At 42.5% G+C, this 25,522-nt stretch overlaps 1 protein-coding gene across 5 annotated transcripts in view; it reads right to left on the bottom strand.

Moving 5' to 3' along the window:
- The window catches only part of NMT2 (N-myristoyltransferase 2), a 62,887-nt gene that overhangs the window by 1,868 nt on the left and 35,497 nt on the right, over window positions 1–25,522 (bottom strand). For 3 of the 5 annotated variants that reach the window (XM_045874360.3, XM_045874361.3, XM_064592018.1), the window contains 8 exons: window positions 24,717–24,861; window positions 21,883–22,001; window positions 21,690–21,781; window positions 21,452–21,568; window positions 19,920–20,090; window positions 18,637–18,745; window positions 11,065–11,235; window positions 151–318 (listed from right to left, as the gene is read on the bottom strand). In XM_045874360.3, the coding sequence (XP_045730316.1) occupies window positions 151–318; window positions 11,065–11,235; window positions 18,637–18,745; window positions 19,920–20,090; window positions 21,452–21,568; window positions 21,690–21,781; window positions 21,883–22,001; window positions 24,717–24,861 (1,092 nt within the window). The remainder of the gene's footprint in view (window positions 1–150; window positions 319–11,064; window positions 11,236–18,636; window positions 18,746–19,919; window positions 20,091–21,451; window positions 21,569–21,689; window positions 21,782–21,882; window positions 22,002–24,716; window positions 24,862–25,522) is intronic. The other 2 variants (XM_045874362.3, XM_064592017.1) reach the window with 2 other exon arrangements.

Here is a 25,522-nt window from a genome sequence, read left to right as displayed (position 1 = left end):
TCAAATGAATTGCACCCGTGCAGAAGGAGCTCTAGTAAGAGGTTTTATATACTTTGGCACACATATTTGGAGAAACACAAAAAGGGCAAAGAGAAAGGACAAAACACAAAAAGGGCAAGAGAAAGGACAAAAAGGGAGGGAGCCGCTTACCAATTTGGCTATAATGAGCGCATCACTCATGAGGTCCAGCAGGGGCGTCTCCGTGTGAATGTTGTAGAAGGAGTAGGCGGCCTTGAGGCTCTTGTGCGCAGGGTGGTGCATGACTGTGGAGGGGAGTGTGTAGAAGCTCAGGAAGTCAGTTAGTTTACCACTGGAGTTCTAAAGGACAAAGGTAACGTCAGGTAAATACCTCCTTGAACATGCTGCATCCACGCATTTAAGCTCACTTTTTGATTTTTGACGTGTACCGTAACTTGCTGTTAGAACAAAAAGCAACAACTCCTACTACCTTTCTCTCAGCAGTCTGTTTGGGGGCCCAGAGGGTGGGCTGGGTAGAACCTGAGAAGAGCATGGTGTTGTACCTTTCTTAGCCTACTGGTAGCTGGCTGTCTGCATAATGTTCTTAAGAAGCAGAATGTTCTTTTATTTTTATTTTTTAAAAGATTTTATTTATTTATATGACAGAGAGAGACACAGTGAGAGACGGAACACAAGCAGGGGGAGCGGGAGAGGGAGAAGCAGGCTTCCCACGGAGCAGGGAGCCCCATGTGGGACTCGATCCCAGGACCCTGGGACCATGACCTGAGCCGAAGGCAGACACATAACGACCGTGCCACCCAGGCGCCCCAGAAGGAGAACGTTCTAAAAGCAAAGTTTCCTCTAGCTCAACTCCTGAGTCTCCCTAGACCTAGGGAACAGGGATGAAAGTAGATTCACTGTTTTTGTAGAAACAAAAGCTCCAGGGATTGGAAGGCTGCCTTTTCCAACTCAAAGATACCGTATCATACTAATATCTTCTTGGCACAAAGCAAGAATTGTATCAGCGTAAAGTGAAGGTGGAGAGAGTCTGGAAGCTGTTTTGAGAAACTTGTGAAAGGCATCAGTACCACACCCGAACATGCACCTGTGAATCTGAAGCCACCAAAAATCAAAAGGGATGCAAACGACGGTCTTGGTTTCATCGTCACTGGGATACCTGTTAATACAAGAAATGAGCCAGTACTGTTTACATTGCTTTAATTAGCTGTGGTGGCCTACACAGTTGGCATACAACTCAAACTATGCTATGCCTGAATTACACAGCTGAACAGGCTACACCACATGTATGCTCTTGCAAGTATTTCTTTCACCTGAAAAGAAAATTCCATATGGATGCATTATTTGGCTTTTGAATGCTTCTGATTTATGAAACCGTTTTTCAGACACTAAGAAATTAAAGACATCTCACTAAAGTGATTCTCTACTGCTCTGTATTAGCAGCTCAGTATTCGTGATCAACTGAAGACCTAAACTTTCAGCTTTGATAAGGATTTTCGGCTCAAAAAATTGAAACTGAAAACCAAAACTCACTGGATGGGCTCAGTAGTGGAGTAGAGATGACAGAGGACAGAAATGACTGCACTTGAAGAATTCAGTAGAATTTACCCAGTCTGAACAAGAGAGAGAAAATAGACTGAAAAAAAAAATGAATTAAGTCTCAGGGATCGTGGGACAGGAACAAAAGATCCGACATTCCTATCACTGGAGTCCCAGAAGAGAAAGAAAAATGTGGGGGCTGTGAAAAAAATGGGTGAAAGCTTCCCAGATTTGGCAAAACACACACAACAGAATCAAGAAGCTGAGTGAACCTTAACAGGAAAAACCCAAAGAAATCTACTCCAGGATGCATCCTAATTAAATTTCTGAAAACTAAAGACAAAAGCCTTGAAAATAGTCACAGAGAAAAGGCATTACCTACAAGAGAATACCACTTTATATGACAGCAGATTTCTCATCTGAAACCACAGAGGCCAGAAGGAAGTGGAACATTCTTTTGTTTGTTTTTTTAAGTAGGCTGCATGCCCAGTGTGGAGCCCCGTGCAGGGCTTGAACTCAGGATCCTGAGATTAAGACCCCAGCTGAGATCGAATCAGACACATAAACTGACTGAGCCACCCAGGCACCCCAGTGGCACATTTTTAAAAAATTTATTTATTTGAGAGGGAGCATGCGCAAGTGCACACAAGTCCATGGAGGAATGGAGGGAGAGCGAGAGAATCTTGAGCACACTGCACGCTGAGTGTGGAGCCCCATGTAGGGCTCAATCTCACAACCCTGAGAGATCATGACCTGAACTGAACCTTGACTGACTGTGCCCCCTAGGCACCCTCCAGTGGCACAACATTTTTAAGGGCTGAAAGAAAAGAATGATCAGCCATGAATTCTGCATCTGGTGAAACTATTCTTCAGGAATGAAGGAGAAATAAGGACATTCTCAGACAAACGAAAACTAAAAGACTTTGTTGCTAGCAGACATACCTTTAAGGCTGGCCAAAGGACATTCTCCAAACAGAAATGCAATAATAACAGAAGAAATCTTAGAGTGTCAGGAAGAAGGAACAACAGAGCAGAACTCTTGTTATATGCTGTAAACTATGCTTCTCCTCATGAGTTTTCTATATCTACTTGACGACTGAAACACAAGTTGTAACACCATCTGATACTTAAGACAGTATTTAAAAAGTCAAGAAGATAAAGGGATCTGATGGAAGTAAGGTCACTTGACGTGATAAAATGTTGACACCAATCGACTGTGGTAAGTCACCATATTCCTATATATAGGAATAGTCAGAGTAACCATCATACAAACTACACAAATACACTCAAACGCACCATAAATACATCAAGACAGAATCCTAAAAAAATATTCAAGTAACCCCTAGGAAGGCAAGGAAAAAGAAACAAGAGGAATAAGAATCAGAGGAAACAAACAGAAAACAAATAATAAAATGGCAGACTTAAGCTCTAGCCTATCAGTAATTATCAAATATAAAGGGCCTAAATACAACAATCAAAAGAAAGACTGGCAGAGTGGATAAAGAAACACGGTTCAACCACATGCTGTTTATAAGAAACTTTCAGTTCAATGACGTAGATAAGTTGAAAGTAAAAGGGCTGTAAGAGATATACCATGCACTACTTTAATCTTAAAGTAGTAGGAATGATGGGATGCCTGGGTGGCGCAGCTGGTTAAGCATCTCCGACTCTTGATTTTGGCTCAGGTTGTGACCTCGGGGTTGTGACAAGACAGCCCCATGTTGGGCACCACGCTCAGGGCCGAGTCTGCTTAAGTTTCATTCTCCCTCTCCCTCTGCCCCTCCCCACCATGCATGCTCTCTCTCTCAAATAAATCTTTAAAACAGTAGGAGTGACTATATTTATATCCAATAAAGTAGAGTTCACACAAAGAAAATTACTAGAGACAAAGAGGGGTATTATATTCTGATAAAAAGATTGATCCCCTGAGAAAACATAAAGGTCCTATATGTATTAAGTACTAAACAGGACCCTCAAAATACATAAAAAAAAAAACCTGATAGACGTGGAAAGAGAAATAGACAAGTCCAAAGATATAGCTGGTGACTTGCACATCCTCTCATCAACTGACAGAGCTGCTAGAAAGAAAATCATCAAGAAGGTAGAAAATCTGAATAATATAATAGGATCTAAATGACATACATAGAACACTCCATCTAAAAAGAGTAGAATATACACTTCACACACATTCACCAAGATAGACCATTTGGGCCTAAAATAAGCCTCAAGAACCTTAACAGAGCTGAAATCATACAGAGTGTCTTCTCCAACATAATGGAATGAAACTAGAAATCAAGAGGAAATCTCTCAGAAGTCAAAGTTGAAAAACAGAGTTCTAAATAATCCAAGGCTCAAAGAGGAAGTTTCAAAATAAATTTTAAAAAATACAGGGGCACCTGGGTGGCCCATTTGGTTAAGCATCTGCCTTCGGCTCAGGTCATGATCTCAGGGTCCTGGGATGGAGCCCTACATCGCGCTCCCTGCTCCGCGGGAAGCCTGCTTCTCCCTCTCTCTCTGCCCCTCACCCCCCTGCTCGTGTGCACTGTCTCTCAAATAAATAAAATCTTTAAAAATAAACAAATACATATATACATAGAACCAAATGAAAATGAAAATATGACATACCAAAATATGTAGGATGAAGCTAGAGCAGTGCAGGGAGGGACATTTATAGAACTACATGCTTACACTATAACAGGGAAAGGTCTCAATGATCTAAATCCCTCCCTCAAGGGACAAGAAAAGGAAGAGCAAAAGAAGCCCAAAGCAAGCAGAAGGAAGGAAATAATAAACATAAGATCAGAAATCAATGACACTGAAAACAGGAAAACAGAAAATCAATAAAACAAAAGCCTTGTTCTTTGGGGGGGAATCAAAATTGATTTGATACAACACTAACAAGACCAACAAACATAAAAAGAAAAGATACAAATCGTCAATATCAGGAATGAAATAAACATTATCACTATAAATCCTTTGGCCAAAAAGACACATGAAGAAGTGCTCAACATCACTCAGCATCAGGGAAATCCAAATCGAAACCTCAATGAGGTACCACCTCACACCAGTCAGAATGGCTAAAATTAACAAGTCAGGAAACGACAGATGTTGGCGAGGATGTGGAGAAAGAGGAACCCTCCTACACTGTTGGTGGGAATGCAAGCTGGTGCAGCCACTCTGGAAAACAGTATGGAGATTCCTCAAAAAGTTGAAAATAGAACTACCCTATGACCCAGCAATTGCACTAGTGCATATTTACCCCAAAGATACAAATGTAGTAATCCAAAGGGGCACCTGCACTCCAATGTTTATAGCAGCAATGTCCAGAATAGCCAAACTATGGAAAGAGCCCAGATATCCATCAACAGATGAGTAGATAAAGAAGATGTGGTATATATTTACAATGGAATATTATGTAGCCATCAAAAAATAAAATCTTTCCATTTGCAACAACGTGGATGGAACTAGAGGGTATTATGCCAAGTGAAATAAGTCAATCAGAGAAAGATTAAGTATCATATGATCTCACTGATATGAGGATTTTGAAAAACAAGACAGAGGATCATAGGGGAAGGGAGGGAAAAATGAAACAAGACCAAACCAGAGAGGGAGACAAACGATAAGAGACTCTTAATCTCAGGAAACAAACTGAGGGTTGCTGGAGTAGTAGGGGGGTGGGAGAGATGCGGTGGGTGGGTGATGGACACTGGGGAGCGTATGTGCTATGGTGAGCACTCTGAATTGTGTAAGACTGATGAATCACAGACCTGTACCCCTGAAACAAATAATACATTACATGTTAATAAAAAAATTAAAAAAAAAAATCCTTTGGCCAGTAAAAGGACAAAAGAATAATTAAGCAACTTTACTCTTACTAAATTTGACAATCTAGAAGAAATGGACCAATTCCTCAAGAACCACAGCCTATTAAAATGCAATCAAGATGAAACAGATCACTTGAATAGTCCTATACCATTACAGAAATGGAACTTACTTTAACAAAAAAGAATTTTCTAAGGTCAGACGGTGTCAAGTGGAGAATTCTAGCAAATACTTAAAGTATTATCACCAATTCTATACAATTTCTTCTAGAAGAAAGGGGAGGGAACACTTCCCAATTCATTTTATGAGGCCGGAATTATCCTGAAAAAACCAGACAAAAGCAGTATTAAAAAAAAAGGAGAAACTGCAGACCAATATCTCTGTTGAACTCAACAAATACTCAAAATGTTAGCAATCCAAATCCAACAATGTATAAAAAAATTTATACACCATAACCAAATGGGTTTTTTCTAGGAATGCCAAGAGTAGTCAAACATGTGAAAATCAACCACTGTAATATACCACATCAACAGACTAAAGAAGAAAAATCACATGATCATATCAATTGAAGCAGAAATAGCAATGGACAAAATCCAACACCCATTCATGATAAGAACTCAGCAAGTTAGGAATCAGGGAAATTCTCTCAAATTGGTAAGAAGCATCTACTAAAATCCTCCAGCTAATGCCACGCCTCATGGCAGAAGACTGAATGCTTTTCCACTAATACCAATAACAAGGATGTCGACCTTTACCACTCTTATTCAACAAAGTACTGGGAGATCTACCCCCTGCAACAGACAAGAAGAAGAAATAAAAGGCATGCAGATGGGAAGGGAAGAAATGTAATTGTCCCTATTTGCAGGTGACATGACTGTCTATGTAGAAATCCCAAGAAATCTACACATAAACTCCTGGACCTATTAAGTGATTTCAGCAAGGATGCAGGATACAAGATCAACACAGAAAAAGCAACTGCACTCTATGCACTGACAATGAACATGCAGAAACCAAAATTAAAGACATAATACTATTTATAATTGCTCTAAGGAAAATCAAATATGTAAGGTATACACTTAAGAAAACATGTACAGGATATGGATGCTGAATATCATTAAATGCTGATAAAATTCAAAAGTTCTAAATAAATATAGAGACATATCGTGTTCATGGACTGGAAGACTCATGAATTCTCCCCAAATTAATCTATAGATTTAATGTCATTCTTATCAAAATCCCAGCAAGGTACTTCATAGACAAAAACAAGCTTATTCTGAAATTTATATGGAAGGGGGAAAGAAATAGATTAAAACAATCTTGACAGAAAGAATGAAGTGGGACGAATCACTCTACCTATCAAGACTTATATAGAACCACAGTAATCAAGACAGTGTGGTGTTGGTGGGGGGACAGACACCAGAGATCAATGGAACAAAAGAGAGAACCCAGAAATAGAGCCCAATACAAATATTAGCATTCAACCTATGGAAAAACCTTTAGAAACCAAGAAGATTACAGGTAAAAAGAGGCAAAGTATATGCCCGGCATAAAAATGGCTAGCAGATTTATGAGATGATGTTCAAATTCATTAGTAATAAGAACATACAAATTAAAAACAAGGTATCACTTGATACCCATCAGACTGGCCTAAATTTAAAGTCTGGTAATAACCAAATGTGCGTGAGGATCTGTGGAAACAGGACCTCCCCAACACTGCTAGGAGATACTTTGATGAGCTGTATGACAACACAGCTCGACCTCTGAGTATATACCCGAGGGCAGCAGTTCTCAAAATGTGGTCTGTGAACCCCTGTGGGTATCTGAGACCCTTCCAGAAGTCCGAGGAATCAAAACGATTTTCCTAACAGCACTACGAAGTTATCTGCCTCGTTCACTGTGTGGACATCTGCACCAAGAATGCAGGAGCGATGGTGCCACCACCATCCGGGCCTCGGCACCAAACCGTGCCGGTGGTCTTCTTACTCTTCACCACCACAAACTCACGGCTTAAAAAAAAAAAAGGTTTCACTTAAGCACGTCCTTGAATAAGAATTCGTAACGGTGTTAACTCCCGATGCTTAACAACTCATCCTTTCCCATCCTGTGTGATGGCATGGGACGAAGCACACAAAGCAGTTCTGTTGCCTACTGAAAGGGCAGTCTTTTTATTTTTCTAGGAAAACTCTCATTTTCCTTGAGTTTGCTGTCTCAAAGAGAAGCCTGTAGGCGATGGAGGTGTGAGCTGAACTAGCCACTTTTTTCATGGAACACCACTCAAAAAGAGGACTAACAAACTCCGGTCATTGAAACTTGGGTATTTGGCACATCTTGGAAATCAATGATGTGATCCTATCACTTCAAGGAAAATATTGGTGGGATTTGTTGCCAGTGATATAATTTGAGCTTTCAGGGTACAACTTTATGTCTGGAAAAACCTGTATCCTCCACCATGAACTATATTATATACTTTTCTGATGACAATGGTGGGGATATCAATGAATGAGACTTTTTGATATTATATAATGAACTGTTAGCATCTAGAAGATCTTTTTAACTCAGTGAATTGGTATTTTCCAAATGATCAATATATGATGTTACAAACTCATACACTGGTAAAGGAATGATCAAAGGACAAGACAGACCAATGGATTTTAATCAAACAGAGTATGCAAAGTTCATTAGTATGCTTTCAGGTAGAGAATATTCAAAACGATCTGAATAGGCTACTAAAATATTTACTCTTTTCCATATCGTCAATACTTCATGTGAAGGATTTTTTTTCACACACGTCGGCCAAAATAATTTATCACAATAGATAGAATGCAGAAGTAGATATGAGAGCCCAGCTGTCTTCTAGTAAATCAGACATTAAAGATATATGCAAAAATTGGGGCGCCTGGTGGCTCAGTCGTTAAGCGTCTGCCTTCGGCTCAGGTCATGATCCCAGAGTCCTGGGATAGAGCCCCGCATCGGGCTCCCTGCTCGGCGGGAAGCCTGCTTCTCCCTCTCCCACTCCCCCTGCTTGTGTTCCCTCTCTAGCTGTCTCTCGCTGTCAAATAAATAAAATAAAATATTAAAAAAAAAAAAAAGATATATGCAAAAATATAAAACATACCATTCTTAATTTTGTCACTTTGGGAAACAGTTATTTTTCATAAAAAATATGTTATTTAGGTAACATGTTTATTATTGTTATTAAATTAAATATATATTTTTTCAATTATTTATTCTTTCAAAACTAAGATATAATTGACATATAACATTATATTACTTTCAAGTGTACAAGATAATGATTCGATATTTGTATACATTGCAAAATGATCACCACAGTAAGTTTAGTTAAAATCTACCACCACATGTAGTAACAACTTTTTTTCTTGTGATAAGAACTTTTAAGGTCTGCTCTCTTAGCAACTTTCAAATATGCAACACAGTCTTAACTGTAGTCACCATGCTGTACATTACATCCTCATGACTTATTTATTTTATAACTGGAAACTTGTACCTTTTGACCCTCTTCAACCATTTCGCCCACCCTCTACGTCTGGCAACCACCAATCTTGTTTTCTCCATCTGTGAATTTTGGATTTTTTTTTTTTTATTCTACATATAAGTGAGATCATACAGCATTTGGCTTTCTCTGATTTATAAAATAATAATATTAAAAATTTTTGCTTCAATTTTCAATGTAATAAGTACCTGTAAATATAATCCACAAAAATAAAAGCTCTTTGGGGTCCTCAATAGTTCTTCAGAGTGAATGAGTCCTGAGATCAAAAACTTTGAGAACTGCTGTCCTGGAGAAACTAACCACAAATGCATAAAGATTTGTGCTTAAACTTTTGCATAGCAAAGGAAATAGTCGACAAAACCAAAAAACAACCGACAGAATCGGAGAGGATATTTGCATATCAGATAAAGGGCTAGTATCTAAAATATATAAAGAACTTATCAAACTCAACACCCAAAGAACAAATAATCCAATCAAGAAATGGGCAGAAGACAAGAAAAGACTTTTCTGCAAAGAAAACATCCAAATGGCCAACAGACACATGAAAAAGTGCTCAACATCACTCAGCATCAGGGAAATACAAATCAAAACCTCAATGAGATACTACCTCATATGGGTCAGAATGGCTAAAATTAGCAAGTCAGGAAATGACAGATGTTGGCGAGGATGCGGAGAAAGGGGAACCCTCTTACACTGTTGGTGGGAGTCTAAGCTGGTGCAGCCACTCTGGAAAACAGTATGGAGGTTCCTCAAAAAGCTGAAAATAGAGCCACCCTATGACCCACAATTGCACTACGAGGGATTTACCCCAAAGATACAAATGTAGTGATCCAAAGGGGCACCTGCACCCCAATGTTTATAGCAGCAATGTCCACAATAGCCAAACTATGGAATGAGCCAAGATGTCCACTGACAGATGAATGGATAAAGAAGACGTGGTTCATATATACAAGGGAATATTACTCAGCCATCAAAAATTTGAAATGCTGCCATTTGCAATGATGTGGATGGAACTACAGGGTATTATGCTAAGTGAAATAAGACAGTCAGAGAAAGACAAATACCATATGATCTCACTCATATGTGGAATTTAAGAAAAAAACAGGATCACAGGGCGAAGGGAGGGAAAAATAAAACAAGATGAAATGAGAGAAGGAAACAAACCATAAGAGACTCTTAATCATAGGAAACAAACTGAGAGTTGCTGGAGGGGAGGTGGGTGGGGGAATGGGGTAACTAGATGATGGACATTTAAATGGAGGGCACATGATATATTGAGCACTGGGTGTTATATGCAACTGATGAATCACTGAACTCTACCTCTGAAACTGATAATCACTATATGTTAATTGAATTTAAATTTAAAAAGATTTGTGCTTAAAGATGTGCACTCTGTTCTAGAAATAAGAGCTTAAAAACAAAGACTGCTCGGTTGTTCTCCAGAAATGTCCTTTGAATTCACCCTGTCTGTTTCTACCATTTCTGCGCTGCCTTGGCTGTCATCCTACATCCAGATGGATGCCTGACAATGTTGAAAAGACAATTCCAGCTCAGTGCTCACACCTGAATGGTGAATGGACTGTTGTCGGAATTTCTACCTGGCCTCCTTATTCTTTCTCTCCTCCAGGTACTTACCAGCTTAAATCTCAACTTTTGAACCCAATCCCACTTCAACTCAAAGAGCTTCTATGCGAAACATCATCTGAACAACAAATTCCAAGCTTTTTTTTTTTTTCTAAAAAAAGGTTTAAAAAGCACTATGTTAAATTCATCCAATCAATAATCAGAAAATCTGTTACTTTTCCTTCCTTCCCTTGAACAAGGGTTAAGTGGCTGAGTTATGCCATCTCAACGGAAAGCAGTTCAGGTCAAACCAGGTTTGCAAAACCCAAAGATATTAAACTTTGGAAAGTACCTCAGATAACGCCATCCAAATCGACTTTTTCAAAACTGAATAAAGCAATTAATCACATAGGTACCAACAGAAACGTATCCTGATTTCCTATTAATCACTAGCAAAAATATGCTCTTCTCTAGGAACGGAAACTGTAAGAATAAATTCTGGTTCTATCGGGGGGAGCAGAAATCTGGTTTGGAAGCAGTGAGTCACGGAGAAAGAGGAGAGAGAGCGGCACTCTTTGATCCCTCCGGAAAACAGACTCAGCTGTGTGGTGTTTTCATACTTGTCTGTAGTGTCTTAACCCCCTTATGTTTACCTCCACTACAAACGTATCAATAATGTGCTCCTGGGGGAGGAACCAGTGAGCTACTTCCTCTTCATCCATCACCGGGACGAGATGAAACTGCTTCAGGTAAGTGTTGGTCAAGTCTCGAACGGCCCGGATATCTCTCGGTTCCATCGGTCTCAGGCCTGACGTCTTGGTAGCCTTGTTGCAGTGAACACAAAACAAAGTGGGAAGTTGAACTGTAAGAGGAACGGAAGGCCGGGTACGTCAGCGTCACCTGGGAGCCTGTCAGAGCTGCCGAATCGTGGCTCGCCCTCAGCCCTACAGAATCCGCCGTTTACCAAGACTCCCCAGTGATCGGTCTACACACAAAAGCTTGAAAAGCACTGACGTAAAAGTACGTTAGACAATGCGTTGTACCTTCTATCCGTGGGCCCGGTCTGGGGTCAGTGCTGCCCCAACGAAGCCAGAGGGGACACCAATCTACGTGCCAAAGCCAAGCATGTTAACAGCCTCCACCCCGGGGCAGAGCAATCTGAGCATGTGTTCTGGAAGGATGTGCTTTAGAGACTGCCCTGTCTGACATGTTGAGGTGAAGACAGCTCAGAAACTGATTTTATTGAATGGCTCGTGAAGAGGCTGTAGAGTTCTTGTGAGCAACAAAAATAAAATAAAAGTAGATCATATTGGTTAGAAGGGGAAGGGCAAGCATTTGACCAGCCAAGTATTTTCTAAAGGTGCATGGCTAGCTGCCAAGTACCAGGCCTGGCTTCCCCTGCCCATCTCTTTTGATTAAAAAAGGTGATTAGAACAGGCATTTGGATTCATCATTCCAGAGCATCACAATTTCTACGGTATTCTATTAGGAACAGAATTAACCTAACGGTCAGGACAGGTCCCCATTTGGATTTGTTCCACTGTGACCTCAGATGAGCTCCAGACATCACTTAGCTCCCTGGGAACTGCCCAAACACCAGAACACTTGAGCCGTGAAGTGAGAAAACCCACTACAAGTGCTTGTTTGTACACAATACTAAAAACTTAGCAAGACAACTTCATCTTTCCAGTTAGCTTGATTTTTTTCCTTTTTCCTAGAAATAGTGGATACATTTTAAGCAATAAGTAACCTGTATATAAATAGTTCTATTCTACCTTTTCTAAGTTATCTTTAAATGCTTTAAATTAAATACTGCCTTTAAAAATAGATCATGACAACTCCCGCATGCCCCCAGACTCGGAGCATAGCAGATAAGCCTAAGGTGGAAAATAGGTTTCATGCTGAGCGCTGGCTCTGATCCATCTTAGCGGCTGTGCCGAGGTCTCTTGGGGTCCGTGACAAAGAATGCTGACTGATCACTGACTGGTGGGGGCTAGGAGGGGGGGTTGAGAGATCTGTTCTTTGTATTTACAGACCCAAATGTCCTTTCTGTTATGACTTATGTAATCTATAAAGACGTAGTAATTCAGCTAAACTACAGTTTACTAGTCCACATCGAGAGAAGATAAGCCCTGAACATTTAATAGAGAACTCGTACTTCTAGCCTTCCTGTGGATCACAAAGCCAAAGCACGAGAAATCTCCAGGCCCTGGCTTCCATCCAAGGCTTAACCCTTCAAGCAAGAAGGGTAATAACAGCCCGAATATGTGCGAATGAATGAAATGAAATGAATGAATGAATGAATGCCTATGTTTCGAACCACATTTACACAGTAAGGTACGGTGAAGGCTGCAGACAGGGAAAAAAGTCAGGGTCAGTTCTTCAAAGATGACACTTCTTGGGCCTGGCACTTTTATGTAAGCCAGGCAAAAATTCTTTTTTCCTTTCCCCTGACCCAAGTTTAGTGTTTGGTAGCATTTCTATACTGCAAATTCATGGCAAGATGGAACCTAGGTGATTTCCAAATACTGGAAAAGGTAACAAACATACATTTCTAAATGTTAACAGGAAAAACCAAACTACATATACAGAAAGAATGTATTTAAAAAGTCATTTACAAAGATGGTTTTCTGCTATGCAGATAACCTCGATAAAGTCTTAAGTAGCCTTGCTCAATAGTAAACTGCTTTTTCTTTTGTTGCTGGTTCAGGAACAATGATATCAAGCAATTAGATTCATTAGTGCAAGCAATAGGATAGTGCATGTGTTAGGCGGACATTCAGAAAGGAAGAACAAGCCTGCCAACTTCTTTCTAGACCAAAACACTCCTCTGCAGCAATATTCTCCCTGAGTATTTATCCTGCAAAATCACTAAAATCAACATCTTTTGCCCAGCAGACACCCTTAAAGCAGCAGTTCCTGAATATTTTTGTCTAAGACACCCTTCCCCTCTTAAACACGGAGTATTCCCAGCGAGTTTTGCGAAGGTGGGTTATATCCACCCGCACATATCATATTAGAAATTAAACCCGAGAAAATCTTAAAACAAAAAAAAAATGCAGGAGCACACATTCCAGAAGGCCTCTCGTAGACGTCACAGTTCATCTGTAGGGTAATTAAAGCGAAAAATGCATTTTATGTCTCACTGTTATTATAAAAATAGTGTTGATGTCACAGACCCCGCTCCCCCGGAACGGACTTGACTCCAGGACTTCTCAGGGGCCCCAGGACCAACTTTGAGAACTGCTGTGTCAGGTCTCCAAAAGTCAGAATAACGGGTAGTCGAAGTGGGAGATGGAAAACTCCGTGAAACAGTATGTTTGGGTGAACAGGCAGAAAGTATACGCACTGGGCAATTTATAAGCCCTAGAAGTGCTTTTTCACAGGAGCTTTTTTTTTAAAGAGAACATCAGACTGTATCAGCTATAAAAAAAAAAAATGCAAGATCCCAGAAAACAGGAGAAGAATGTTTACTTTTGCTGACTCATAATGTGTGTCTCAGGGCCTAAACGTGCTTCTTTCTAATATCATCAAGTTTCACACTCTCCAAAAAAAAAAAAAAAAAAATTAACAGAAGCACAAAATACATTTTAAAATATAAAATACACCCTCCAATTACAGCTGCGGTCTTCAGAAAGAGGTGGGGAAATGTTAAGCCTAGATTTAAAAAATGGTAAGTTTTGGCATAACCCAAAAAAGAAAGGTGGCTTCCAGAGAATTCCAAAAAAACAAAAAGACATTTCCAGTGACTGAGACAGCCTCACATTTCATATGCAAACTCTATTATCTCAGCCAGACTCACTTTCCCAGGGTCCAACTAGCAGGCGTGACTCGTTGGGACTCTCTGTACATTGAAATATGTGTAAAATCTGCTTATCAGTGCATATGGCGAAAAGGCTCAGAGGTCTATTAAAAAACAGAAGCCGTTTTGTTCTCTGTCAAACTATGTGGCGTAAACTCTCTTAGAGCCAAGATTCCAGAGTAGAGATGTAAGCAATGATTATGGGGATTTGATTTAAAAAGCAACCGCAGGACGCTAATCATTAAAAAAAGCATCTACTGCAACTAAATGTTGCACGTCTTCACAAGCACGTCCTTCCTGCAACACTGTGGAAGGACCCCAGGAGATGAACCTGACTCCAGTTTTTTGCCGACTTTAAATTCCTTCACCTTTAAGAGCACTGACCAAAAAAAAAAAAAAAAAAAATTCCAACTTTGTTTGAAAATGCTCAAAAGTGGGGCACCTGGGTGGCCCAGTCGGTTAAGCATCTGCCTTCGGCTCAGGTCATGATCTCCAAGGTCCTGAGATCGAGTCCCGTGTGGGGCTCTCTGCTCAGCGGGGAGTCTGCTTCTCCCTCTGCCTCTGCCCTCCCCTCCCTGTTCATTCTCTTTCTCTAATAAAATCTTCAAAAGAAAAAAAAGAAAAAGAAAACGCTCAACAGCAAGCTAAAACAAACCAATGTTTACAAGGTAGGGGAGGGCATGACACTCGGGGAGACCTCAGCATTGCAGAGAGCAGAGGCTGGGGGGGTGTGGGCCCTGGGTGGTTCTCTCCTAACAAGAAGATGACGATTCTGGGCAGAGCAATTTCACTGCTCTCTTCCACAAAACGGGGAGAATGCCCTGCCCTCCTAGAACGGTTCTGAATAATAGTTGAGACTATGGATGTTCGGTGTCTAGCACAACGCTGGCCATAATAATGTTAACGCTTTAGATCCAGAAGTCCACAAACAAGGCCTACAGCAGGCACGGTACGCAGAAACAGTAATGATGGATCAGAAGATGAGACTGATCCAGAGAGCAAAAGCTGTACGCAATAAAGTTCTTTACGCTTAAGGGCACAAAAATGTTCTTAAATCACACGACTGGGCCCTATGCAGGCAGAGGCCATTGTCTAGTACATGCTACGTTGTCCAGCCTTTTTTTTTTTAAGACTTTATTTTTAAGTAATCTCTACACCCACCATGAGGCTCAAACTCACAACCCTGAGATCAAGAGTCGCATGAAGAGTCTCACACTCTACTGACTCAGCCGGCCAGGCGCCCCTGCACCGTCCAGCTTCTAACTCAAACGACACACTCCCCGGCGGCTCGGTGGGTGCCTTCCAGATTTTCTAATATCTGTATTCTCATCTCTTCTACCCTCTCTTTTTCCTCATTGTTTTACTCTTCATTTTTCTCTCCTTCCCCAGGACTTAAAAGCAGGGAGGCAGACTGGAACACGCCAACGAGCGCTATTTGGCCCCTGACGATCATGCTTTCCCGCGTTCACCTCCGCTCTAGTGACCGTGTGGCGAGACATCCGGTGGGACCGGGCCACGCTGCCCCCTGGGGGTGTGTGAGAGGTGACGGCAGGAGCAAAGGGATCTAACAGGCGGAACGTGGATGTTCGGGGCGTGCATCCCGAGTCCCCCACTTATTAGTGACAGGCCCGTGTCTAAGTGTCAAACTGCGTAAGCCCTGATCTCTTCATCTGCAAAATGCAGACAGGCCACACCAGCTTTGAAAGGTTGTCATGAGAGTAACATGAATATATATACACATGTGAGAGCACTTTGTAAACTTCACTTTATTGGGGGAAAAAAACTCCCAATGCCGGACCAGGGATTTATTACCAACTTGTTAACACTGTTACCTGAGTTGATCGATTTTTGCGTAAAAACATAAAGGATGAGGGACAAAAGTCAAAAATACTCTTAGCTCAAAGTTTGATCACCCTGAATAAACCCATGACAGATACTAAAACTCCTCCTTCATCCCATTTTAGGAAACCTACACGGAAGTGGGCGCCTTCCTTACACACAAGCTGGACGGCTTCAGGCTCAAGAAACTGAAATTCGGGGAGACCACAGAAGAGCGTTAGCCCCTAGTGAAAAAAGTGGGCACGCCTGAAGTTTTTAAATTTCCGCTCCTGGATGGCCAAGTCTCCAACCGCAAGGAGGCCGCTGAGAACGGACAGGCCTGCAGGGGGCGTGTTTCGCCGTAGTCGTGTCCTGTGCCTCTACGTGCCTGTCCCTCTCGGGTCACTCTGGGTCTTGGCCCCTAGCATCAAAAAAGCCCTGGCCAGTCAGTATTCAGTGTCACGTTGCTAGTGTGACTTCTCTGAACGTCTTCCGTGCACACATCTCCACACACCTACCTTCCCTTCTGCCACTCCAGCATGAGGGGCTGGCGCCCCCTCCCCAGGTCCTGTGACCCTACTCTCTCATGCTGTCTGCAGTGTTTATTTTCTTCTCTTCTGCTCCACATTTCCCCTGCTTCCTTGGCCTCAGAGGCGGTGGGTTCATTAGTCTGAGCCCCACCGTCTGCAACAACAGTTAAGACCGAAGGGAAGCCAAGGCCTTCCGATCCTTCTGCCAGGTTACAAAGCTCCAGAATGACGGTCCTGATCTCTCCCACATCCGGTTTCCCTCGCCTCCATTTTTCTCCTCATGAAATTCTGCCTAAGGTCAGAAATCAGTTGATTCCTGTCTATCACTGGAAAAAAATACATCCGTTCATGTAGCTACTCACATGTACTTGGTAAACACACAACATGGCCGAAAGACGAAAGGAGGTAGTGGAGTCCACCGCGCCGAGAAAGGCCACCGCAGGTGAAGCCCTCCCCGTGTTCAAGAGGAACATGGTGACATTCCACGGGGATCCCTCAATCAAGTTAAAATAGTCACGAAACTACTTTCTAACAACCCAAGAGAAAGCATAGCTCTGGTGAAATCAAAACTTCAAACGAAAGATCCCATCTGTGGCAGACAGATTCTAAGATGGCCCCCGGTGATGCCACCTCCTGGTGCTCACAGCCTTGCGCTCCTCCTGAATGTGGAACCTGGGACTTGCTTCTAACCAGTGACATTCACAGCGATGGTGACTGGATGTCACCTCCAAGCACTGATTACATAAGGTTCTAACTTCCACCTTGCTAGCGGCTCTCTCTGTAGACTCACTCCCTCACTGGCTTTGATGAAACAAGCTGCCATGTTGTCACAGCTGCTACCCTACGGGGAATCTCACCTGGCGAAGACCAGAGGGAGGCCTCAGGCCGATGGCCAGCAAGGAATTAAAACTCTCGGTCCAACTGCCAGCAAAAACTCAGGCCTGCTAACAGCCATGTGAGGTGGACCCACCCCCAGTCAAGTGTTCAGATGAGACCCAGCCCCAGTGGATACCTTGATGGCAACTTCATGAGAGACCCTGGGGCAGAGGCCCCAGGCAAGCTGGGCTTTGATTCCTGAACCACAGAACCTGGGAGAAAACAAATGTGTGTTTTAAACTGCTAAATTTGTGGGAATCTATCACAACAGCAAGAGACAACTAACACACCATCCAAGCCTCAAATAAAGGCAACACTGGTAAGCACATGTAACTTTTCCTCTATTAAGAGACAACTTGTCATGTTGGGAATTTACTAGCTTAAAAAGATATTTTTTTGAGGGGGCACCTGGGTGGCTCAGTCAGTTAAGTGTCTGCCTTCGGCCCTGGTCATGATCTCAGGGTCCTGGGTGAAGCCCTGCGTCAGGGGCAGTGGCGGGGGGTGGGGGGGGCGGGTACCTGCTCAGCAGGGAGCCTGCTTTGCGCTCTCTCTCTGCCCCTCCCCTCTGCTCATGCTTTCTCTCTCAATCTAATAAATAAATAAAAATCTTTCAAAAATATATATATTTTTAAGATTTATTTATTTATTTAAGAGATGGGGTGGGGAGGCTTAAGAAGAACCTTTCAAGCAGACTCCCCACTGAGCACAGAGCCCAATGCAGGGCTTGATCCCACAACCCTGCGATCACGACCTGAGCTGAAACCAAGAGTCAGATGCTTAACCAACTGAGCCACCCAGGCGACCCTAAAAAGATGGTAATTTAATGAAACATTATTTCCTCTCCTTGGTCTCTCACTCTAAGCCTTATTCCTTAAATAGCATCAGAAGCCCCAAGTTTTCTTCCTTCTTATGTAACAAATGGTAAATACTCGAAATTTCAAAACTTACGTATCTTGAGTTCAATCCCATCCAACCCTAAACTAAAGACTTAAAAGTCTTAAAAAACAAAAAGCAAAAAAAACCTGGTGTTTCCAAATGAGCTCCCCTATTTTTGCTAGCCCAGAGTTCCAAAAAGCGACATATTCACATTCTCAAACACATGAGCTGGTTTTTTAAGACTCTTGCAAATAACTCTTTTCTACATTAAAAGCTTTAGTTAAAGTCACAGCTTTGAAAAACTGCAGAACATTCTTACTTACATCCGGAAGTCTGTAGAGCTTCATTGTTCTCTGTAAAGTCATATTTCTACTCAAGTGAGAAAATTTCACTTCTACCAGTTTTCTGGGGTTTAGTGATCGATGCCAGTATCTGGAATATAATAAAGGTTTTAAAACCTGATTGGTTTCTAACCCTACCAGTTTTTTTACTCTTTGTCCCAGTTATAGAAGCATTTAACGAACACTAGTGATGCCCCTGGTGCAGGGTTGGATGCTAGCCCTCTTCTTGCATAATTATTTTATCAGCTGGTTTTTACATCTAAAATACATCCTTACTTTCCTTATGTTCCTTTGTAGTCTGTGACATTTCATCTCTTTCAGTAAAGAGCAATCAAAATTGTAAATAAAGTTAAAAAGTGCCCAGTCTGCAAGTCTTTAATGACCACTGCTGATTCTACAGGAAGCAAACCAAAAAGTTTAAAAACATGAAAACATCCCCCCTAAATTTGTAGCTGTCGCTTTTATATAATGCACACCAAAGAAAACAACTTTTTGAGAAACTATCTTGAATTTCTTCAGTGATTCCAGTTTAGGTACTAGGATGATTTGTATTAAAACATACCTGCGAAGTCTTATTTGTTCAGGTTATTTATGAATAATTTAATCGGAGAGAGTCGTTTTGCAGTTTACCTTTCATACCTTTCATAAGTTTTCGTCTTATTTGAGGCAAAAATAGTCAAGAGAGATAAACCCTGAGGCTTTACAACAGGTTAGTCCAGGCACCAAATCTGCCCTGGATTAACCTTTGAAAGCTTGGTAAGAACAGATGAAGTCATAAAAAACAGAGCTTAAGCCTTTTCTTACTCTGAGCAAACAGGTTTGTTTGGGCTTCTCAACTGGTGTTTATCAGGCATTTGGGACAGTTCCCTGACAGCCAGGGCAGAGGCTGGTATAAACCTGAGTGTTTGGAAGGAAAGAAAATGCTAGCAGGCTGGATGTTTCAAGATCACAATGCCCCGAATTCCCCAAGGGAGAGGCAGTGCTGGTCTCTCCAACGGAAAGGACACAGGAATACAGAACCAGCATCATTAGCAGGTAAATGTTAAAAAGCAGAGTCCCCCGCACCCCCCGGCTTTTTTTTTAATCACGAAGTGGTTCTATGGCAAACTGGAAAGAACACTGGACACAGTGGTTCTTGGGTCTGGTCTCCCCCCTCTGCCACCAAACTACGTAATAACAGGTAAACCCAAATCCCTGAGTTACACGTGAGAGTAACTGGTAGCAACAGAGCAAGGGGGCAAGAGGTGAGCCTGTGGTGTTGTTACCTGCAAGTGGCCACCGGCTTAGGAAGAACCACTCCAGCAGTATAGACGGCCTGAAAAATCCCTTCCAGGTTCACTCTTCTGGTTATTTCTCGAATTAACACTGGAGCTACCCGTTTTGATCTCAATTTCTTATGAACACAAAGAAAGTTGATTTCTACCATCTTTTTCACACTAAGAAAGAGAAAGAGGTCAAAAATCGGAGGGAATGTAAGACGAAAACATTTAAAAAAATAAGACAACACCCATGACATTTCAAAGAATATGAAACCGAAAGATCCCCCCCACCTTCAACACAATATTTAAGAACAAATGACCATCATTTAGACATTTCACAAGTTCAGATGGATATGCTGGTCTCCAAATCCCCTGCTAAAATGATCATAACTCTAGGCCATGGAGACCCAAACGCCCTTGTCCTAAATAAATTTAAGACTTTTTTTTTAAAGTAAGTTTTCACTTTAGAAAACGGGTAAGATGGGGAGCCTGGGTGGCTCAGTCGGTTAAGCGTCTGCCTTCGGCTCAGGTCATGATCCCAGGGTCCTGGGATCGAGTCCTGCATCGGGATCCCTGCTCAGTGGCAGGGAGGCCTCTCCCTCTCCTCCCCACTCATGCTCTCTCTCGATATCTCTCTCTCAAATAAAATAGATAAAATCTTTAAAAAAAAAAATAAAAGAAATAAAATAAAAAAAATAAAAGAAATAAAGTAAGATGTGCCTCAAAGTTTCTACATCTGTTTTTTTCTGTCATGTACGCAATTAGGACAATAACTGGGTCACCCAGCTGCACAATCTGGTAAGATGTTGCTTTGGAGTATAATGCAATTCCTAGGATCCTGAGAGGTGCCTTGACCAGACGAGAGCTGGTGTTTTTCTGAGCTACAGTAAACCTTCCAGGGCTCCAAAGCCTGTTCCCCACTCTGGTTCTACGTATGCAGGCATTCCATGTGGCACAGAGACTCCTTGACATCAAATGCCTTTTAGTAGCAAAGAAACTAACCAATACACTGAGAAGTACACAGTCCCACTCTGCACAAGATCTCTGACTTTCTGGGCTAGAGACCCAGAGCAAAAATGCAACACAGTTATCCTATGGATAAAAAGATTTTTAAAAAATCTCTCCTAAGATTTTTTACGATAATTTTTTTCTCCAGAAATAAATCTGAAATAACCATTTATAGCTTTTTTATTCTGATACATACATATATACATGTATACGTCGTATTTGTGTGTGTGCACTGACGAGATTGAGAAAGAGCTATCCTTTTTTTGCTGTTTGCAGTCTAATTTTTTTTTTTAAATCAACTTTAGTTTTCCACTGGTCCGTGTTTCTGAATCAGCTTTATTTTTAAGAGTTTTAGATTTAGCAAAACCGAGCAGAAAGTAGAGTTCCTTCCTGCAGACCCCCGCCCCAACCCACCCACAACCTCCCCTAAGATCAACAATCTGCATCAGTGATTTTTCAAAGCCCATTGTAACTGCAGTTCTTAGAAAAACAACACATCAAAGCCGGCATGGACAAGCTGTAATAGGTACCTGTCATAAATCCGAATGTTTGCTGGGATGGCACTTATGAACCCTACTAGTTTTTTGTTCGAAGACACTCGGACCCCACAGTGCCACTGAAGGAGCCAGCCCGGGGGACGCAGCGCCCTGAAGCGGATGCAGGCAAGGAAAACAGGCAGCGGTTAGTGTCCAGGAACCCAGGGAGACCGAGGCACGCCGCCCCGACTGCCCAAGCCCGGGGCACCCCCCAGCAGCCGGCCAGACTCACCACAGCAAGAATTCGGGCGAGTAGTCGAAACGGAACACGCTCTCCTCATCTTCCACGTAATTCTCATTTAACAGCGTGTACAGCTCCTTGAGCTACAAGACCAAGCAAGTGTCCGGTCTATGGTGCTCACAACCCCCGCCCCCCAGAAGCAATGTGTGCGAAGGCAGGTGTTGAACCCCAGAGTGTTACTCACCACATCAGCGTTACCCAAGTCCAGGGTGTCCCACATAAAACCCTGCGGCAGGGAATAGGGCTCCTGACGCACGTTGTCTTTATCCGCTTCAATGGCCCCGTGAGAGGTTATGACTTCATCTGGGGAGGAGCAGAGGAGAAAAAAGACAGACAAAAAGACAGAATATTCAAGGACAAAGCATTGTGATGATCCAAAATGGTCCGTCACAGAAAACGAAATCATTTCTAGGGGACTTGGGTTTCACATCATCTTTGAAAATATGCTATGTTTCAGCTCCTTCTTGGAGGGAGACAAGGTAGCTAGGTGGCGGAGAAGAGCTGCTATCTCACCAATTAAATAGAGGGAGCAATCCTTTCTCATGCAATGACAAGGTGTGTATTAGGACATGACAGTGACTTCTCAGCCTCAGCCCCTACTTGACAGATCCACTGCACTACACCACAGTGGACAGCTTAGGTCCTATGACGGCCTGGGGAAGTCTCTTCTTATTCTGCATTTCAAAAACCTGGTGGGGTGGGGGGAGGGCTACGGTGACCTCTGACCCCTCCCAGCAACACCTACAAGTAATTTGCAGACTGCTGACAATGCAGCTGAAGTCATCCACGGCTCCAGTGATCTCCACAAAGGTGCCCTTTTCCAGTTCCTTCTCCACAGCTTCCCAGTGTGACTGGGATAGAACCCAGTCCCCTGCGTGTGGCTGATGCCCACCTGGCCTTTCTCTCCAGCTTCATCCACACTGACCCCCCTCAGGCTGGCCCCAGCTCACGGTGTCTGGGGTTTCCCTCTGCTCTCACAGCCCTTCCCCTGCTCTCCTTAGGCGAGCCGCTTGCGTGTTTGCAGACATAAGCTTACACATCACTTTCCCACAGCATCTTTCCCTGACTAAAGCTGTTTCCTACCTGGAGGATGCCCTCCCTCCATCTCCACCTGGCCACCATTTGTATCCTACTTCCCCTTCACTGTTTCCCCGCCATGTTCCCCAGCGCCTGGCACTGAGCAATACACACTCACCACTGATCTATTACTCAGCCATAAAAAAGAATGAAATCTTGCCGTTGGTGACCTTGAAGGCATTATGTGAAGTGAGTCATGTCAGAGAGAGAAAGACAAATACTGTATGATTTCACTTATCTATGGCATCTAAAAAAAACAAAAATTCTGAATTCCTAGACACGGAGAACAGTCTGGTGGTTGGCAGGGGTGGGAGTGTGAAATGGGTGAAGGGGGTCAAAAGGCACAAACTTCCAGTTATAAGGCAAGTAAGCTCTGGGGATATAATACACCGCATGGTGATTATAGTTAATAATACTGCATTGCGTATTTGCAAGTTGCTAAGACAGCAGATCTTAAAAGTCCTTATTATAAGAAAAAAATTCTGGGGACGCCTGGGTGGCTCAGTCAGTTGGTTAAGTGTCTGCCTTCAGCTCAGGTCATGATCTCCAGGTCCTGGGATCGAGTCCCGCATCGGGCTCCTTGCTCAGTGGGGAGTCTGCTTCTCCCTTTCCCTCTGCCTCTCCTCTCCACTTATGCGTGCGCTCTCTCTCTCTAATGAATAATGAATAAATAAAATCTTTAAGAAAAAAAAAAGAAAAAAAAATTCTGTAAGTCGGTGTGGTGAGGGATGATAACTAGACCTACCGTGGGGGTCATCTAACAAGGTACACAAACATCGTTATGTTCGACACCTGAAACTAATATAGTGCTGTATGTCAGTTACACCTCAAAGAAGAAATAAATAAATAAACAGAAGTAGAAGGAAAAAAAACAACAGGTATTTGCTGAATAAATGACCCTCAGGTACAGGTTTTGGCCTCACCTTTTTTTAAATTTATTTTTATTACTATTTTTTTAATCACCTTTTTTTTTTTAAAGATTTTTTTTTTTTTAATTTATTTATTTGACAGAGAGATAGCACAAGTAGGCAGAGCGGCAGGCAGAGGGAAAGGGAGAAGCAGGCTCTCTGCTGAGCAGGGAAATGTGGCGCACCCCGGCTATCTTCCCAAAGATGTATGGTGGTGTTAGGAGGCGGCCCAAGGCGGCTTGCTTGACCCCGGTGCTGTGACCTGAAAGCCACCAACAGCTTGCCAAGCAGCATTCAGCTAAACCCAATACATACGGATCAACAGACCCACATCCCTTTCTCTAATGGCCACTCAATTCAACGGCATTTAAAATCCTTTAAGTTCACTCTAGGGAGTCTTCCTCCACAACCAAACACATGTATTTCTAGAGCCTGAAGGAAAAAACAAGTGAGGAGAATCGCTTTCCTTGATCTTTCCCACTCCCAAGCCCGTGCTTTTTCCAGGTACGTGGGGTGGATACGGCAGGGAGAGGAGCAGGAACTTCAAAAAGGTTGAAAACCATTATTTGAGGGCAAAGACAAGGACTGTTCCCGGATTTTTATGCGATAAAACGGATAATTTGTACATAACTGGACTACAAAGAGATCTGGATGACAATCCTTTACCTTACACAGATTCTGGAACTCGAACAATCAAGAAAGAAGAACAGAGAAAGTAATTATAATCTATTTGCATAGGAGGATAAGGTCCTGAGACTCTGTCTTTTATATATGTTTTGAATACACTAAGGTTTCAAGTGGGAGAAGTTGGATTTTTTCTATAGGAAGAGGAATTAGACTCTAAAATTGTGTCTACTGAAAGCCAGTGTCACTACCCAATATTTCTATTTTAAGACGAAAAACAGGACTTTTGTGTACACTGCTAATCTGTGATAAAAAAACAAATTATGGAAATTATGGAAGTTTCTTTTGTTTGTTGTTAACCCAGCTGTTTTTGTGAGGGGGGGGCAGAAAGAAAGGCAGAAGAGCTTACTTAATTTGGGTACCGGCTGTGTGTCCCAAAACTGGTATCTGTGTTTGGCAGCCTCATCGATGCTCCTGGCGGGGCCCTGGCACGCGGACAACAGCTCCATTGCTCTCTGGATATCCTGCAACTTCTGCATTGGAATGCTGGGATTCTAGAACAGCAAAGACACACACACACAAAAATGAGGCAGCGGCCACCGCTCCCAAACCTGGGGCAGACACACGTGCCATCTGCCTTGGAGCCTACAACACCAAAAAACCAACCAGCTCTCCTCTAAGCCTGGTCAGGGATCGGGCTCAAGGATGCTAAGGTATTAAAATAGAAGCAAACACATTATGTTAAAGGTAACAATAGCTCGGTAGTTTTAACGGGGCTTTGATAGTTTTGGGAAATCTGAAGTAAAGCCGACCACCCCTGGCTTCAGGGTCCCCCCTATCTGCAGAGGGTCCTCACCCGCACTCATGCGGGCAGAGCGGCAGAGAGGAGGGACACGCGCGAATGCGTTACTACCACGTGGCAGCCCGTCAGGCATACCCTCGGTTTCACTGTTGGGGTTTATGCCCTGCAGTAGCAATGTGGGGCCAAAGGAAGTAAGTGCTAGAATGGAAAGCGGGCAGATGAGGGAAATTTTAGTCCATTAAAAAAAAAGAAGAAGAAAGAGGAAGGAAGGAAGGAAGGAAGGAAGGAAGGAAGGAAGGAAGGAAGGAAGGAAGGACAGGAAAGGAAAAGGAAAAGGGAAAGGGAAAGAAAAGGAAAAGGAAAGAGAATTGAGTGCTGAGCTGGGAAGGAAGTTAATCAAGAAAGGGAATCTC

The sequence above is a fragment of the Mirounga angustirostris genome, unplaced genomic scaffold, assembly GCF_029215605.1.
Source record: "Mirounga angustirostris isolate CCGP_5_RB_7025 unplaced genomic scaffold, mMirAng1.0.hap1 SCAF_5, whole genome shotgun sequence".
NCBI lineage: Eukaryota > Metazoa > Chordata > Mammalia > Carnivora > Phocidae > Mirounga > Mirounga angustirostris.
This window is presented reverse-complemented; position numbering and strand designations above follow the sequence as displayed.